Here is a 17958-nt window from a genome sequence, read left to right on the forward strand (position 1 = left end):
GGCAATATGAGCAGCTCTCGTAGATTGTCTGCAGATGACGCTCACATTTGTAGTCTAGTAGAATCGTCAGAAGACCAAAACGAATTACAAAACGGCTTAGTGGTGGTGGTGGTTAGTGTTTAACGTCCCGTCGACAACGAGGTCATTAGAGACGGAGCACAAGCTCGGGTTAGGGAAGGATTAGGAAGGAAATCGGCCGTGCCCTTTTCAAACTAACCATCCCGGCATTTGCCTGAAACGATTTAGGGAAATCACGGAAAACCTAAATCAGGATGGCCGGAGACGGGATTGAACCGTCGTCCTCCCGAATGCGAGTCGAGTGTGCTAACCACTGCGCCACCTCGCTCGGTAAAACGGCTTAGACAAGACATGTAAATGATGCGAAAAGTGGAAATTGTCTCTCAGTAAGGAGAAGTATGAGTTCATCCACAGAAGTGCGAAAAGAAATCCGTTAAATTATGGTTACACGATAAAGCACACAATTTTAAAGACTGTCGATTCGATTGGATTCCTAGGAATTACGATTTCGAAGAACTTAAATTGGACCGATCACGTAGATAATGTTGTGGAAATGGCAAATCAAAGACTGCGCCTTATTGGCAACACACTTAGAAGGTGCGAGATATCTACTAAAGAGACTGCCTGTTATACACTTGTTCGTCGTCTTCTAGAGTAATGCTGCGCGGTATGGGATCCTTACCAGGCAGGTTTGACGGGGGACATCGAAAAAGTCCAAGGAAGGGCCGCTTGTTATGTGTTATAGCGAAATAAGGTAGAAAATGTCACGGATATCGTCTGAGTTGAGGTACAATCATTAAAACAAACGCATTTTTCGTTGCGGCAAGATCTTCTCACGAAATTTCGTTGACCTACTGTCTCGTACGGCTAGGGAAATATTTCACTGTCGCCTGCTTACATAGGGAAAAATCGCCGTCGTAATGAAATAAGAGAAATCAGAGCTAGTACATAAAGATGTAAGTGTTCATCTTTCCGGCACCTGTTATGGAATGGAACGGTAGAGAAACAGCATGATGATGTGGGGAATAACCCTCTGCAACGCATTTCAGTGTGAACTGCGAAGTCGTGATATAGATATAGGTGTGGATTACTCTGGATACTAGTCCATACTTTCCATGCTATTGTTTTCATCTCATGGCTTATCGCAGCTGCGCCTCGCTGTTGCAGCCGTGCTGGAGGCGGCGGACGTGCACTTCGTGGCGGTGCACTGGGGGCGGCTGGCGGACGGCGACTACCGCGACGCGGCCTCCAATACGACGGTGGTGGCCGAGAGGGTGGCAGCCCTGCTGGACGCGCTCATCGCGGGGCTGGGCGCGCGCGACGCAGACTTCCACCTGCTGGGCTTCAGCCTGGGCGCGCAGGTCATGGGGCAGGTGGGGCAAGCAATGACGGCTGGCCGCGTCCACAGGATCACCGGTGAGTGCTGCGGCAGGCGTGCCAACTGTCCAGTCGTGCTGGTTCTTAACCTATGGGGTAATTACCCCTTGAAGAATAAAATGTCATTTTTTAAGGGGTAATAACAAATTCAAGAGCGAATTTGAACAGTTCTCGTGTATCCGACCGGGTAGCGTCGCAATTTCTCCACAATATTTCGGCACACTCCCTCGGAGTACAGGGGACATCATTTGGTTATTTCATTTTGTTTGCATGTGCGCTAATGGAAATTTGGGGGGGGGGGGGGTGGGATTTATATCGCCCAGTTGGGAATTTATTTGCAGGAAGTTCGGGGGACAGCTCCGGTATTCACCTTAAGGCCTAAGGAAAACCTGCAAAACCCGGCCAGAGCTGCTGGTGTTGCCACCTTTGTTTGTTATTTCTTTTCATCCCTTGTGTTCCACTACGGGTCAGTAGCGGTAGTTGCGGCGGAATTTGTATTTTCCTTTTGTCCTCCTCGTCCCAGTAGCGAACTACTTCGTCTTTTTTTTTTCCTGATCGGTCGGTATACCAGCCAGCTTACCTGATCCTTGTTTCGCTCTTCATGGTTTGGGCATACTTCTTCCTTGATCTCGAGGTCAATGACGTCTCTGGCGTCTGTGGTGACTTCTTTCGTCATCACTTCTTGGTCGATCAGCGTGGCTCGGTTTGTCTGGAAAGCTTGGTCTCTTGCAGCTAACGGTTGTGATTCCTTTTGTACCGCCACCGTGGTTCTTAACAGCTTGCTCTAGAATGCCTCCCGCAGCATGAGGCAGGCAGCTTCCATCTCCGCATGCAGCGCGATCTTGAAACGCGTTTCCGCTTCTGTCAGCGCGGCCTCGATGGGTGCGTGCGGTACTTCTCTGCTGCTGTCCTCTCGTGAGCCGCCTTCTGCCACTGCGGCGTCTTCGACTTCTCGGCGGTCTGGCGCCTTTCGACGTCGCCTGTTCGCGGGCGTCAGGGCCGCCCCTAAGCCACTCTCACTGGTAGTAGGGGTGGTTGTTTGCTCAGCTGTACGGCTTGTTGTCATCTCGCTGTTCGTCTGCGCTGGGGAAGAACGTGAGGATTTCTTGCATCTTCTCCTCCGTCGGCTCTTGTTTTTGGCCTTGTCATGTTTCCCAGCTCGCTGCACCTTGTCGTCTTTGGCACAGTCCGCAAAAGGCTTGCAGCCACGCCAGCTCCTGTCGGCGTCCTATATATACCAGCCGTTACCCCCTCCACCGTTCCTCTCCTGGTGTCTTCGGTGTGGCCGGCGCGGCGGCTACTGGAGATGGTGGGGTAAGCGGCGCCCGGGTCTGAAATGGGGTCTGCAGCCTCCCTGCTGCTGCCGTCGGAGGCGGTACGTGATCTCTGGGACCGCATCTTTCTCTACAGGATCAGTGCAGGGTTCCAAACCTGACTAAGTTGAAGGCCGCTGTCTCTATTAATTAGATCGTCCTGTAGTCGGATTTCAATGGCCTCTTTAGTAACGCAGTACCAGAAGGACGAAGATTGAGTATTTTTGTTTTTTCATAGTCCATAGTATGGCCACTCTTTATACAATGGTCAGCCACGGCTGATTTAGTGGCCTGGCGGTAACTCGGTATGGCGCTTGTGTTCGCGGCACCTCTCTTCTACAGTACGGACTGTCTCCCCAATGTATGATTTCCCCCACTGACAGGGAATTTGATAAACGCCTGGTTTTTGAAGGCCTAGGTAATCTTTCACTGAACCCAGTAGAGTCAAGGTTTTTGCCGAGGGTCCGAATACACATTTCACATTGTGTTTTCCAAGGATTCTACCCATTTTTCTTGGGGTGTTTCCGACAAACGCAATGCACGCCAAAGACTTGTTATTTCTGTTACTTCTTCTTTTTCCCTTGGCGCAGTCTGTCTGAGTGCCTGTCTTATTTGCTTCCGGTTGTACCCATTTTTCCGAAATGTTGTCTCGAGGAGTTGCACTTCTGCTGGAAAGCTCTCCTGATCGCAGATCGATCGTGCCCTGTGACAAGTGTGCGCAAAACGCCTTCACGCTGGGAGTTGTGGAGGCAACTGAAGGCATTTAAGTACAAGTCGGTGTGTGTAGGTTTTCAGTACACACTGTGTCCCAGCAAGAAGATGTCAGCGTGTACGTGTGCCTAAATATTGTGGAGAAATTACGACGCTACCCGGTCGGATACCCGAGAACTGTTCAATTTGGAAATATGCCGCGAAAACTTCAGATCTCAAATTCAATAGCGTTAAACTTTACGAAATGTACCGGGTGATAAAAAAGTCAGTATAAATTTGAAAACTTAATAAACCACTGAATAATGTAGATAGAGAGGTAAAAATTGACACACATGCTTGGAATGAGATGGTGTTTTATTAGACCCAAAAAACACCCTATATTGCTAGACGCGTGAATAATGTCTAGCGCGCGTCGTTTGGTGGTGATCGTGTTCTCAGCTGCCACTTTCGTCATGTTTGCCCTCCCAGGTCCCTAGACCTCAGTCCGTGCGATTATTGGCTTTGGGGTTACCTGAAGTCGCAAGTGTATCGTGATCGACCGACATCTCTAGGGATGCTGAAAGACAACATTCGACGCCAATGCCTCACCATAAATGTGGACATGCTTTACAGTGCTGTTCATGACATTATTCCTCGATTACAGCTATTGTTGAGGAATGATGGTGGACATATTGAGCATTTCCTGTAAAGACCATCATCTTTGCTTTGTCTTACTTTGTTATGCTAATTATTGGTATTCTTATCAGAGATAGAGCCATCCGTCTGACATTTTTTGAACTTTTTTTGGTTCTAATAAAACCCCATGTGATTCCAAGCATGTGTGTCAATTTGTACCTCTCTATCTACATTGTTCCGTGATTTTTCAGTTTTCAAATTTATACTGACTTTTTGGTCACTCGGTACGTCTGTTTTGTAGATGAGCTACAATGCCTATTCATTTCTGACGTATATCTTGTTTTTACTCTTGATACTCACAGATGGCGCCTTAATGTTAAATATTTTATCCTTTCTTTAACTGCTTTTATGTTTATTTTACTACTATCATGTATTTTAAATCTATTTTCCATTTTCATTGTCATTAGTTGCCACTATATGTTTTACTTTAATATTACCTATTGTACGTATTACGAAACATATAAACGCTGCCTACAGGAACTTCCGTCCGCTTCGTCCGCAGCCCGTCAGTGTAACATAGCGTGCACGTATCTTGATATACATTCACGACTGCTAGAATATATGCTGCAATATGTATGTTTCAAGTTTACATGTATGGTCCTTTCTTAGCATTGCTGGATGCCTTCGCCGAAAGTAAGAATCGTCGTCATTTGTACGGTTTCAATTCGAATTTGGCTTTTCGTTCACAGTTTCAGGCAATAGTTCTTAAATTTTTTTAAAGTTTTATACTTTTTCGTATTTAACAAGATTTTGGCTCTTTACGACTGATGCGTTATCCGCAGTTGCCAAACGGAAGTCCTCCTCCTTTCTGTTTTTTTTTCTATAGCATTTAAGAATTATTTACCATTTTCTTATGGTAGCCAGGACTATCCATTTCTATTTATTTTTTCCCATGTAGAAATTCTGAAGATGCCTCAAAAAGGCAAAATGCATAAGTAAATCTTCTGCTGTCATTCGCAACCGATGCTGTTTATCTTACTGACAATATGAAAACTCACATACAGCCAAGTTGTCCAAATGCGTCCTTGATTGTCTAAAAAGATGTAAGTTGCATTATTTTTGTGTACTACTGACAATGAGTGTGGTAATAGTATGAAAGCGACACGGAAGGAATTTCAAACTGGCGTGAAGGGTACAACACGTTTCGATACTCAAATCAGTGAACCGCAAAAAGTAGCAATGAATAATGCCATGTACATTCTGTGTATAGCTGAAGTCCACACAGTGGCATTTTTATTCGGAAATCGAACGGGAATGATTGCTGATTGTGATACGATCGAGTTACGCCTCGTGTAAGAAGAAACGTCTGCTAGCATGTGTCCGAATTCCTCAGTGGCAGCATAGAGGTCTATGGAAACTGCAGTTTATTGTTTGGTGATATTAGTGCTCGTGCTGGTCAACAACCCACGACTGTTACACGATTATGGTCGACGGGTTCAGGAGGACCGTGGCCGTCGCCACGCAGGCTCTCAGTGGCCTCGACCGCCTACATTCCTCGAGGGAGAACGTGCTGTTCGCTTTGTGTGCGCAGGATCGTACGGCCGGGTCACGTCCTGGGGACTGAAAATGGCCTCATTGGCAGTAAGAGCAGTGCCGACCCGGACACGGCGACGACGCCTGCAGCACCACCGGCTGCCAGTTTGGCGGCCATGTTCAGAGAGGGGTGCGCTGTTATGCTGGTGCGTTCTAATTCAACACCGGGCGCAGCAGCAGCAGCAGCAGCAGGACTTCTTTTGGGACGAGTCCCAGCTCTCGCTACACCATCGTGATAGGCATATCAGTATGTGGCATTTCCGAACAGAACGAACGTTATCAACTTTTATTCTTCTTCATAGTAAACGGCCTAGCACTTGGAGTAATGGTACACGGTGCCGTTCGAAACACGTGTATCACTTTTTCTTTGAGATGTGACATATGACCACGTAAGACACGTCCGACCATTTAATAGACATGTACATTTTTTACGCACTGCTTTTGTGGTCGCTGCAGAAAAATTTTAGTTCAGCATCTCATGTATATAGACGCTCTTCGAGTAAACTCTTCTTCAGAATATCTGAAGAAAGTTTACAAAGTTCATGAGGAGCACAGCTTCCTTTAAATTAATAAAATTGACGAAAGTATGTAAGAACATAAATTAAAATGAACGTTTCAATGGAAGTAGGGAGTATCATATAGACAATATGGCGTCAAGTGTATCTAGCATCAGAGTACAACTGAGTAACAAAACATGACATTACGTACAAGGTAACAAACGCGGTCACCGGGTACGTGAATACCACCTCAACTTAGTGATGAACGCGATCGACATGCCAAATACAGGTGAAAAACTACTTAAAAACAAAGAATGTTATCCAACAAAGACGGTAAGATACATCGTAACAGCATAACAAATCCAAGAAAAACGCAATAAAAGTAAAAACTAAATCTAAGGTAAAGGATAAGGGTGGCGGAGAAAACAGATAAAAACTTAGTGATATTTCGTACTACATAAAAAAGGCAATACATATGAATTACATTTAACAAATGTCGGAATATCATTAAGATGCACTGCTAACATAAAGTTGTACAAAGTTGACTTCTCAGTTTCTCTGGAGGTTGATGAATAATCCTCATTCAGTGAGAGGTACATGTGAAAGAGTAACCAGATCTCATCAGAATATCAGACGAAGCTTGTCACAGCAGGTGATCTGACCGAGCTTACACGTAGGAAGAAAAAAATGCAAGATCAGTGTTTAACATCCCGTCGAGGAAGAGGTCATTGGAGACGGAGAGCAAGCTGCAACTGAGGAAGGAAATCAGTCATCTTGAAAGGAAATTTCCTGGTATTTACATTAGGTGTTTTAGGGAAACCACAGGTAATCTAAATGTGTATGGCCGGCAGAGTATACGAACCGCTTTCCTCACAAATCCGAGACCAGAGTGCCCCACTGTGCTCTATGTCTGGACCATAAGACGTTTCCCAAAGAGCGACGGTGGCGCCTGAGCTTGTCGCACTTCTTCAAATCAAACAGACACGGCAATTTCAGAAAATTCTTGCTTGAGGCACTTACTGACTGCCCATGCCATACGGCAGTTGCTGCGGATAATGTATATCACTTCGAAAATTGTCGTAGCGGCAGGCATGGAAGATAAGTCTAAAGCAGACTCACGGTGAAAAACTTTGTAGACACCCACACAGCGCGTTTCGTGGAGAGGTAGGAAAATAACAGAGAGAAAATTGCTTTAGGCAGCTGCGTCAGTTCTTGAGTTGGATATTACGGGCCTCGCCGCGAGCCTTCCGCCGTCGGTAGGACGCGAGTGCCGCCGTTTGCTTTGCGGTGACCTTCCCACTCACAGTGAAAGAAAAATGCGGCGCTGTTTTGGAGAAACCTAATAGTTACAGAGAAAGCGGAAACTCCGTTGCGTTATTTATATATTCTGTCTTTGAAACGAGCCTCGAAATGTTTGCATGCTTTCAGTAGCAATGCACACGTTAGGCCTTATTGCCCTAGCAGTAGGTTAGTAATGAGTAATTACGATAGAAAAAAACAACTACATCCATACCCTTCAAACTGCCTTACGGTGAACTCTGGGGATACTTCAGGTACAGCTGTTGTCCTCCCACCCTCCTTTCTGTTCCATTCACGAATGACTGCAGACCTTCACATTTTAATTCAGTGTATTTTACACGTCATTTTAATGTGACTACCACCTATGTGCTAAGTCAACGTGCAATAACCTCTCACAGATGGCAGGTGGCAGCACTGGCAGTAGAGGGTATAAAGCGGGTACGTGAAAAAACAGTGCAGTCCTTGCCATAAAACAGAAACGGAGCGCTTTATCTTATATCCAAAAGAACATGACCACTGACTTTAGGGTCATGTGTGGAAGCATTTCCGTAACGACAAAGTCTGTGAACTGTTCGCGTGCCGTCGTGGTGAAAGTACAAGGAGCATGGCAAAGTGGCGCTATCCAAAAGGCACCGAGGAAACTTTGGTACACAACAGGCTATAGATGACAGGGATGTACGATGCCTACGGAGATGTGTACGAGCGAACCGAAGTGCAACTGTTGGACAACTGACCGCCCAGATGAACTGCGGGGCTGCCAACATTGTCTCCTCAATTACTGTTATGCAAAATTTATTACCTTTCGGTCTCTTCAGCAGACCACTGGTTCATGCAGCGATGCTAAGTGCTGTTCGTAGGCTACAGAAGCAGGAATTTGCACGCCATTACCGTATCGGGACGTGCACTGAGTGGCGACATACGGCCTCTTCAGATGGGTCACATTTCATGCTCCATCGGACAGACGGCCGTTTACGTACACAGTGTGAAACGTCTGAAAGCAAACAAAGAGGGAGCGTTAACGTCTCGGGAATGTTTTCATGGCACTCCCTGGATGATCTGGTCATTCTCGGGGGGGCATACTGGATCAACGCAAGTATTTATCTATATTTAGGAGCCATGTCCTCCCCTGCACGTAGTTTTTACTTTCTCGGCGCGATCGCATCTACCAGAAGGACAATGAAACACTTCTCACGGTTCGCAGTGTACGTGCGTGGTTCGAAGAGCACAAGGATGAGTTTACCGTACTCTCATGGGCACCAGACATCCCGTATTTTAAGCCAATCGAGAATATGTGGGACTGCTTTGATTGGGCTGTTCGTGCCGTGGATATTCAGTCGAGAAACCCAGCGCATCTGGCCACTGCGCTAGAGTCGGTACCTTCCAGAATTTCATTGAGTGTTTACCTCACGTCTCGCAGCGGCCCGCGCTGCAAAAGTTGTTTATCCAGAGTTTCCGAGGGTGGTGACATTAGTGTGCCTTGGAAGTTTATTACACTTCGCTCGGCACGCTATCCTAGCAGTCAGTAGACCATTCGCCTACCATTGGAATGTTTCCTACGGCCGACTGTTAGCAGCCGACCACTACACTTTAGCAAGTGGTGAGCCGCCGCTCGATTGAAACGTAGCAGCTGTAAAATTTACTGCTGAAAACAGAAGTGCTTAAGGGGAGGTTTACTATCTTTTGGTTCAAAAAACCGATTTTTTGTAAAATTGCATTTTTGGATCCATACAAGTGTTTAGAATCCACGCCTGAAACGATTTTTTCGAATACGGTACGGAAATGTTTGTTATTTGCTGTTCACCAAAAAAAAAAAAAAAAGTACATGTCTGAAATCGGCCTTCTTCACGCGCCAGTTTTTTTCACGAATTTCGACTTTGTAGCCGCGAAAAATTATTCTATGTGTTTGCCCATTAGTAAAACTGATAAAGTGATCAAGGAGTTTTCGACGTACTACGGCTTGGCAATCCGACGGCATTCCAATTCGTTGAAACAGACGAAGGCAATTTGGGCAACGTATCTCCACAAGTGGACGACCACCCACAACACCAATATTATCGGGCTGGGGAAACTCGTTGGTGCAAGTGGCGCATTGAAGGGGCTACCGGACATCTGGACAAATATTAACACGACCAGCCACTATCCAAAGAAGTTCAAAAATTGATTCATTCGAACTACGAGGCCCTTTCGGAGGAACCGGTGCTTGGGAGGGCACACACAAAATCAGATGAAAGTTTGAACGCGTTTGTTTGGAAGTTAGCCCCCTGGCATTTGCATTATGGTGCGAGGACTGTGGAGACTGCGACTTTCCTGGCAGTGAGCAGCTTCAGCGAAGGGTATTCAGCAATTATGAAGACCATGACAACGATGGACGTGTATTCGACGCAGTTCGGCAAGCATTCGGACGACCACGGTATTCAAGCGGCCGAAAACCGCTTGTCACCGGCCGTACGAGCGGCTCTGGAGGAGTGCAGGATGGCCCAGATCTAGCAGAACGTCCTCTATGAGGAAGAGGAAGGACTAGTTTATGGACCCGGAATAGCAGATTGAACCTAAGTTGCATAATATTGCATTTATATATAGCAAAAACTTCAAACGCGTTTTTCACGAAATAACTTTTTTTGTCGTGCGCTTTGGTAACTTCAAAGCTACTGAACCGATTGGCATGATTCTTTGTTTCCGACTAAGGTAACTAAATTTTCTAGGACTTGTACCACTTTTATTCCGATCCATCAACTATAAATACTTTTACTTGAACGACGAAGTCAAAACATCGATGAAAAAACACCTATTTGTTTCAAAGGGCTGCCATTTTGTTTCCTATGGTCCAAATAACTTAAACCAGGTACAACTCATAAAGAATATTTTATATTTCACTAACGTCAATTCAGTTTTAATTTCAGACGAGCCGGCTGACGTGTGACATACCGAGCGTGGAGCTCTACATCGAAATTTTGTTTCGTTGCGACGGCACTTGCGCCTTTGCTCTTGGACGTTTCCTGTCGAAAAAAATTCCAGTTTGTACAGAAAATTTCAATAAACATTTCCACGAAATTTGACACTGTTATCTGTAACACATCTCGAGAAAAAAATTCTCAAAAACATATTTTTTCCGGCTAAAGATAGTAAACCTCCCCTTAACCGCAACTTGTCGCACCCCACAGGGATTTTATTTGCTTTCGTATCTGTCGACATGCAGCAACAGCGACGTCAAAAGCTGGATGTGGCATACGGAAAGGACCATTTGTAATGCCTACGTCGCCGAACAGATTCCATTGGTAGGGTTAGACGGGCGTGCTACGCGGTATTATCACGATGCATCCTGAGGGTGACGAGCTTTTTCTTCCATGTGTCTACTATAGAGTTTAAAACTTTCTGAAGACGATTGTAATATGTTGTCAAGACGGCTGATCCATCGATGCGAAATTTACATTTTCCTGAAACACTGTTTCAAACGTAACACTGAACTATGTAGGCTGATTTTGCTAATGGGAAAAAACTGCAGACTACTATCACTGAGAAAATAAGACTGTCATATGGATATACGATGGGAAATGCATTCCAATGTAGGTGCGCTCACTTGAAGGTGGAGACACGATGTTGGTTTCAGTGATTGAAAGCACACACGCAAACACACAAGACAAGTGGGAATGTTCTGCCTGTGCTAGTGCTTTAGCGGTACGGTGGTAATGTCTGCGTAGTGATTATTAGCGACCGCCTTGTGCGACCAGTCATCCCTCCACAACACCTCACAAGCCAGGCATAATATGAACTTACCGCAGGTGACCCTGCCTTCCCTGGTGTAAGACGGGTCTTTGCTTACGTCAAGGGAAGGCGGCTACTAAATTATGAAGTTGCAGTTCGCTTCCACATTTCCGTGCGGAGACATCTTGACATCTGTCACAACCACACATTGTGGATGAACCGGTGCTGAGTATGCCTATGCAATAGCTCCGTCCGCTCGACGAAAGATCCGTAACCAAAGGCTGGAGAGTTGCACAGGTCACAACAATGTTGCACTAAATTACAGGCCCATATCATTAACGTCGATATGCAGCAGGATTTGGGAACATATATTATGTTCGAACATTATGAATTATCTCGAAGAAAACGGTGCATTGACACACAGTCAACATGGAAACATCGTTCTGGTGAAACACAACTAGCTCTTTACTGGCATCAAGGGTGCTATTGACGAGAGATTTCGGATTTATTCCGTATTTCTGGATTTCCGGAAGGCTTTTGACGCTGTACCACACAAGTGGTCTGTAGCGAAAATTGCGTGATTATGCAATATCGTCTCAGTTATGTGTCTGGATTCGTGATTTCCTGTCAGAAAGGTCAGAGTTCGTAGTAAGTGACGGAACGTCATCAAGTAAAACGGAAGAGATTTCTGGCGTTCCTCAAGGTAGTGTTAGAGGCCCTTTGCTGTTTCTTATCTGTATGAATGATTTGACAATCTGAGCAGCCGTCTTAGATTGTCTGCAGATGACTCTGTCGTTTATCGAGTACTAAAGTCATCAAAAGATCAAAACAAATTTTAAAACTATTTGCAAAAGGTATCTCTATGGTGCGAAAATTTGCAGTAGACCCTAAATAACAAAAAGTGTGAGTACCTATAAATTACAATTACGAACAACTTAAATTGGAAGGAACATATAGATAGTGTTGTGAGGGAGGCTACCAAAGACTGCGTTTTATTGACGGGACAGAAAATGTAACACATCTACTAAGGAGACTGCCTACACTACGCTTGCTCGACCTCTTTTAGAATACTGCTGCGCGGACCGGGATCCTTACCACATGGGTTTGACGGAGTACACCGAAAAAGTTCGAAGTAGGGCAGCACGTTTTGTATTATCACGAAATAGGGGAGAGAGTGTCACTGAAATGATACAGGGTTTGGCGTTTTTGTTGCGGCGGAATCTTCTCACGAAATTCCAATCACCAACTTTCTCCTCCCAATGCGAAAGTATTTTGTGGTCACCAACCTACACAGAGAGAAACGATCTCTACGTTAAAATGAGGGAAATCAGAGCTCTTACTGAAAGATATAGGTGTTTGTTCCTTCTGCGCGCTATACGAGATTAGAATAATAGAGAATTGTGTAGGTGGTTCGATAAACCCTCTGCCAGACACTTACATGTGATCTGCAGAGTATCGATGTAGATGTAGATGTGCTGACGTTCCTCTGCCGCAGTACCGCCAAAACACTGGTACGGACAGAACAGCCGTTTTGCCTGGTGTGAGCTCTACTGCGCTTCAGTCATTGAAAACTACACTGTCAAAGCTCTTTATCTGCATCTTCGCCTCCTTTGGAATGCATTTCCGGCCACTCATCCGTATGATCTCCTATGCTCATCACCTTCTTCGGGTAGTTTCCTGCACGCAGAGTGTGTATTTTGTTGAGGGCAGAATACGCCGACGTCTGTCGTTCGTTTCTGCGTCAGGCAGTGACCTCCCTCAGTTGTGGTTCAGTCATGAGGTACCAACTTTATCACGGGACCTCAGTCTTTGGCGACCCTACATTTTTTTCTCCACCGCGCGTGTGTAACTAGTGCTGCTGGTGCTGTTGACAGTAAACGTTTCACTGTCCTGCTTTGTCCGAGAGCAAAGGACGTCTACGGCATGCACGAGTGTGGTGTGTGGGTGCCAAGACGTGGCCCGCACGGGAGCAGGGAGCGCCGCTGCCGCCACCAGTGTTTGCATCTGGCCGCGCCGCGCCGCCGCGCCCCATGCGGGCCGGCGTGCCCGAGGCGTGCAGTGTTGTGAGTCGCGCCCCCTGTTGCAGCGCTGGACCCGGCCAAGCCGCTGTTCGACTCCCGGCCCCTGCAGCAGCGGCTGGACTCGGGCGACGCCGAGCTGGTGGTGGTGCTGCACACGGCGGGCGGCATCGCCGCCTTCGCGGAGCCGCTGGGCCACCTCGACTTCTACCCCAACGGCGGCGTCTCCCCGCAGCCGGCCTGCGTCCGTGAGAACTTCCCTCGTAAGTAGCCTCGCACGTACATACGGTCACTGACTATGCTCAAATTTCGCTCGTTTCTAGTTAAAGTACCATTGATAAGATTGTTCTAAATTAATTATTCGGCAAACCTGCATCTGACTGCGTATGTGAACTTCTTTCTTGCACTCCTCCATTTTGCCAGAAATGTAACATGTATTTGACTCAGCAATAAAATTTAAAGAGAATAATGCCGTTAGTGCAATGGCATTAAAATGGTACTGGAAAATTAACTTTAGGCCCTGATGTTTACTTGGTTCTTTCATTGGTGGGTAACTTTACTCTACTACTCATTTTCATATTCAATTTAAGTAAAGGATTTGGATTATGATTCATGCTGTTAGAAACACAATGTTGATTTCAATATATATATTGTTAAAATTTTAAGTAATACACAAAACCTACCGTAGCACGCATCACTCTTACAAATTTTTTACGAAACGCTTACTGTATCAAACCTTGGACATACAAATCCTAACTCTGAATATTATCTAACAAAACCAATTTGAAATCATTATATATCTTCTCTCATTTACGTGCTAAGGTTTGGTCTGGGGCAGCGAACGCGATCTACCTTACAGCTATCACCACACGTCTGCTTCCTCCGGGCACCTAGCTAGGACTCCTCCGTTTTTTTACTGCACTCGCCCAGCTCTCTTAACCATCAAAGATCCTCCTACTCAAAGATATTATACTCGTTCCACCTTGCGGTTGGCAGCTATCGACTATTTTCTGGAGCTACCCTGATCAAACCTTAGCACATACCTTTCATATCCCCTGGTCCCCTTGACCAGAATTTTGTGGGGGGATCTGTGCAGTTAGCACAGATTTCCCCATGAAATTCGTAAAAAAACATACAATGTAAGATATAATACAAAGCATACACAACCACCTTGCGGTTGCAACTACCATCTATTTTCTGGCGCTACCCTGATCAAACCTTAGAACATACCTTTCACTAGAACATACTTACAAGAGAAGTGCGTCAGTTCGAACGCCCAAGACCGCATGAAAATGTGCTTCATGTTTAACTAGCTCATCCAAAAAAACAGCGGTTCCAGCCATTCGCATACAAAACTGCGCCTCTTCACACTTAAATTAACTGATTTCTACGAATAGAGGCTCATTGGAATAATGTTTCTAAGTTACAGCTACATAAGTTTCCCTTTTATTTGTGTATTCGTCTATATAACTGCTCTTTTAAGAGTTGTGAAGGCTTCTTTTATTGCTCTCGGCAGTCCTACAATTATATTACAATCATGTGCGTGTGCCAGTAATCTGGTTTTTACAGGATAGTACACTTTATATTGATGCCTCCATCTCTTGAAACCTTTAGCAAGTCTATGTTAAACAGAAGGCCAGATAGACCAGTTATTGTGGTCACAGGATTTTACAGCCGTCCAGGATTAGCCGATCGGTCTAAGGCGCTGCAGTCATGGACTGTGTGGCTGGCCCCGACGGAGGTTTGAGTTCTCTCCCGGTCATGGGTGTGTGTGTTTGTCCTTAGGATAATTTAGGTTAAGTAGTGTGTAAGCTTAGGGGCTGATGACCTTAGTAGTAAAGTCCCATAAGATTACACACACATTTGAACATTTTTGAACAGGACTTTACAACATATTCTGAGTCGCAAATACAGTGTACATTATTCAAAGGATGCATATTCCGGAATGATCATTTTGCTATATGACCATGAATGAATCGATAAATAAACGTTCATTTCATCACAATTCGCTATTATACTCCGATTACACCTCGCCACGAATGCTCCATAGTGATAATCGTTATTATTGTTCCTTTCCGAAGAATTATGATTCGTTGCAGGGATACATGTGTTTGGCATAGGGTTTGAAAAAGTAAGTAAATCGAACGCAGTATGGGCAGACTTCTAGTCTGCCGCCACGAGAGACATTTGAATGATCACCTATACAGAGTCTAACGAGAGGAACTCTGGTAAGATGAAGCAACAAAATATCGATACAATATTTTTGAAAACACTCTGCAAACAACAAAATATTGGCTACTTCTTGAGGTCTAGGTCTTAAGGGGGTATAAGATTTACACGAGAAGGATCGTTAACTTTTTATGACGATAAACTGAACTACCCTAAACAAAGTTACACAATCGTAACTTCATCATCAGAATTCATTCTGTGCTACACATTCCACTTCCTGCACCGAAGTACAACCCCGTGTTACAATATGATTGGCAACATGCAGGTTATGACACTGACGTACCAATATCATCGTTTCAAAATGTAATTAGTGTGGTGTTTGATACTGGACTGCTTGAATGCAGAAGTGATATTGAACGTGAAAAAATGGTTTAGTCAGATGTGTATATTGTTCTTTCCATTTGCTTGGAGTCCTTCATTGAAATACCAAACCCGACCTTTGAGTGAATAGCTGTGCAGAAAACGTTCGTTGCTCAGACACTGTGGGCATTCAGTTATGACTTTGCAACACGTGTCTTTTTGTTCCTATTATTCTGAAATTTTGTTTCTTCTAGTTACCACGTTCCTCTCTTAGCCCATCAATAGGTGAGCTTCGAATAGCCGCAGTTTTACATTTGAAAGGCTCGTACCACTACTTTTGTGATGCGCAATTTATATTCTAAGCACATTTTTGTGCGCTTCTGAGCGTTAGAGGTCACGCATTTCCCTTGTTAGCTGTAACAAAGGCAGCTCTAATACGACCCATTTCTCAAGATTTTCCGAGAATGCAGCAGGGGTGTAGAAAGCATCGCTCGTGCGAAAATCAGCTTCTCCCTTTGTCACATGATGCATATCCTGAAAACCACGACGGAGACTAGCAGGCAGCATCAATACTTCTAGATTTACGGAAAGCGCTTGACACGGTGCCGCACAGTAGACTATTAACAAAGGCCCGAACATACAGATTATGTTCCAGTTCTCTGAGTGGCTCGAAGATTGTTTTAAGCAATAGAACCCAGTGCATTGCCCTCACAGAGAATGTTCATCAAAGATAAGGATATCATCAGGAGAATTCCGGGGAAGTGTGATAGGATCACTCTTATTCTGTGTATACGTAAATCCTCGAAAGACAGAGCAGCAGAAATTTGTTGCTGATTTCTGACGATTCTGTGGTGAACGGAAAGTGTCGTTGTTAAGTGGATGTAGGACGATACAGTATGACAGACAGAATTTCTAGTTTGTCTAAAGAATGGCAGTTTGGTATAAATGTAGGAAATTGTAAGTTAATACAGATGAGTACGCAAAAAAAGTCCTGTATCATACGAATACAGCACCAATAGTGCGCCGCTTGACGCAGTCAGGTCGATTAAATGTGCAGACGTGACGTTACAAAGCTGTTTGAAATGGAAGGAGCACTTAAGAACGGTAGTAGGCAAGTTGAATGGTCGACTTCAGTTTATTGGGAGTGTTTTACTGAAGTGTAGCGCATCTATAAAGGAAACCGCCTACAGAATACTACTGCGACCCATTCTTGAGTACTGCTCGAGCGTGTGGAATCCTCACCGGGTCGGATTAAAGGAAGACGTCGAAGCAGTTCAGAGGCGTGATGCTAGATAGATTCGATAAGCACAGAACTATTATGGCGATGCTTCTTGGACTCAAAAGGGAATCTCTGGAGGCAAGACGACTCTCTCTTCGCGAGGAAATATTGAGAAAATTTGAGTGTGACTGTTGGAACGATTCTACCGCCACCGATGCCCATTTCGCGTGAGAACCAAGAAGTTAAGAGTAGATGAATTACGGGCAGCCATATAGACAGTGTTTTCCCCTCTCTTTATTTGCGAATGGAACAGGAAATGAAATGACTGGTAGCGGTACAAGGTAACTTCCGCCATGCACCAAGCGGTGCCTTGCGAAGTATGTATGTAGATGCAGATACAGGATACAGATGGGCTACATTCGAGTTACACTATTTTCTGTGTTCTCTAATCATGTAGAATAAAGTGACTCAAGTTTCTTCGGAAAGCATCAGTAATAATAATAATAATAATAATAATAATAATAATAATAATAATGTGGTACATTCGTGGCCAGGTTTACTCAGGAATCGTAACGAAATGAACATTTAGTCATCCATGATCATTATCGGTGACACAACATGGCTCGCTAACTTAGATGTTCTTTGTCATACTATTCCATTCTTTCCTGTTTAGTGCCGATATCATCGACTTTTGAATTATAATGTTCCCTCTGTCCTGTCTAAAGCATCGTCTCATTTTAGTCTTTGTATTTCAAACGACCTGGTTCCTTCATGCACTTTATTAATTGTACAAGGTATCCGAGGAGGAATGGTCAATATTCAGGGATACGACAGGATCGATCATCAGAAGCATAAAAGTCGAGTAAACATGGGTTCCAACACGCATACCCGAAGAGCTAAGAGAACTTTTTTATCTTCGATACTGTGAAACAAATCTCTTTTCCCTGTAAGTTTTTTGGTCTCCGTATTTTAATAACGGATAGTATGGACCAAAACAAGACAAAATTGTCTAGTAAAAATGTGCTCTAAAATGCAGACCTTAAGCGGTATGAGTACTTGTTCATCTT

At 44.7% G+C, this 17958-nt stretch overlaps 2 protein-coding genes across 2 annotated transcripts in view; one reads left to right on the forward strand and one right to left on the reverse strand.

Moving 5' to 3' along the window:
• LOC126353920 (GTP-binding protein Di-Ras1) overlaps window positions 1–17958 on the reverse strand; it is a 1474116-nt gene that overhangs the window by 960303 nt on the left and 495855 nt on the right. The gene's annotated exons all lie outside the window — the stretch shown is intronic.
• The window catches only part of LOC126353919 (pancreatic triacylglycerol lipase-like), a 400593-nt gene that overhangs the window by 344715 nt on the left and 37920 nt on the right, over window positions 1–17958 (forward strand). Inside the window, exons 4-5 of the mRNA XM_050003160.1 lie at window positions 1186–1434; window positions 13212–13406. Coding sequence (XP_049859117.1) covers window positions 1186–1434; window positions 13212–13406 — 444 coding nt within the window. The remainder of the gene's footprint in view (window positions 1–1185; window positions 1435–13211; window positions 13407–17958) is intronic.

Source organism: Schistocerca gregaria, chromosome 3 (genome assembly GCF_023897955.1).
Source record: "Schistocerca gregaria isolate iqSchGreg1 chromosome 3, iqSchGreg1.2, whole genome shotgun sequence".
NCBI lineage: Eukaryota > Metazoa > Arthropoda > Insecta > Orthoptera > Acrididae > Schistocerca > Schistocerca gregaria.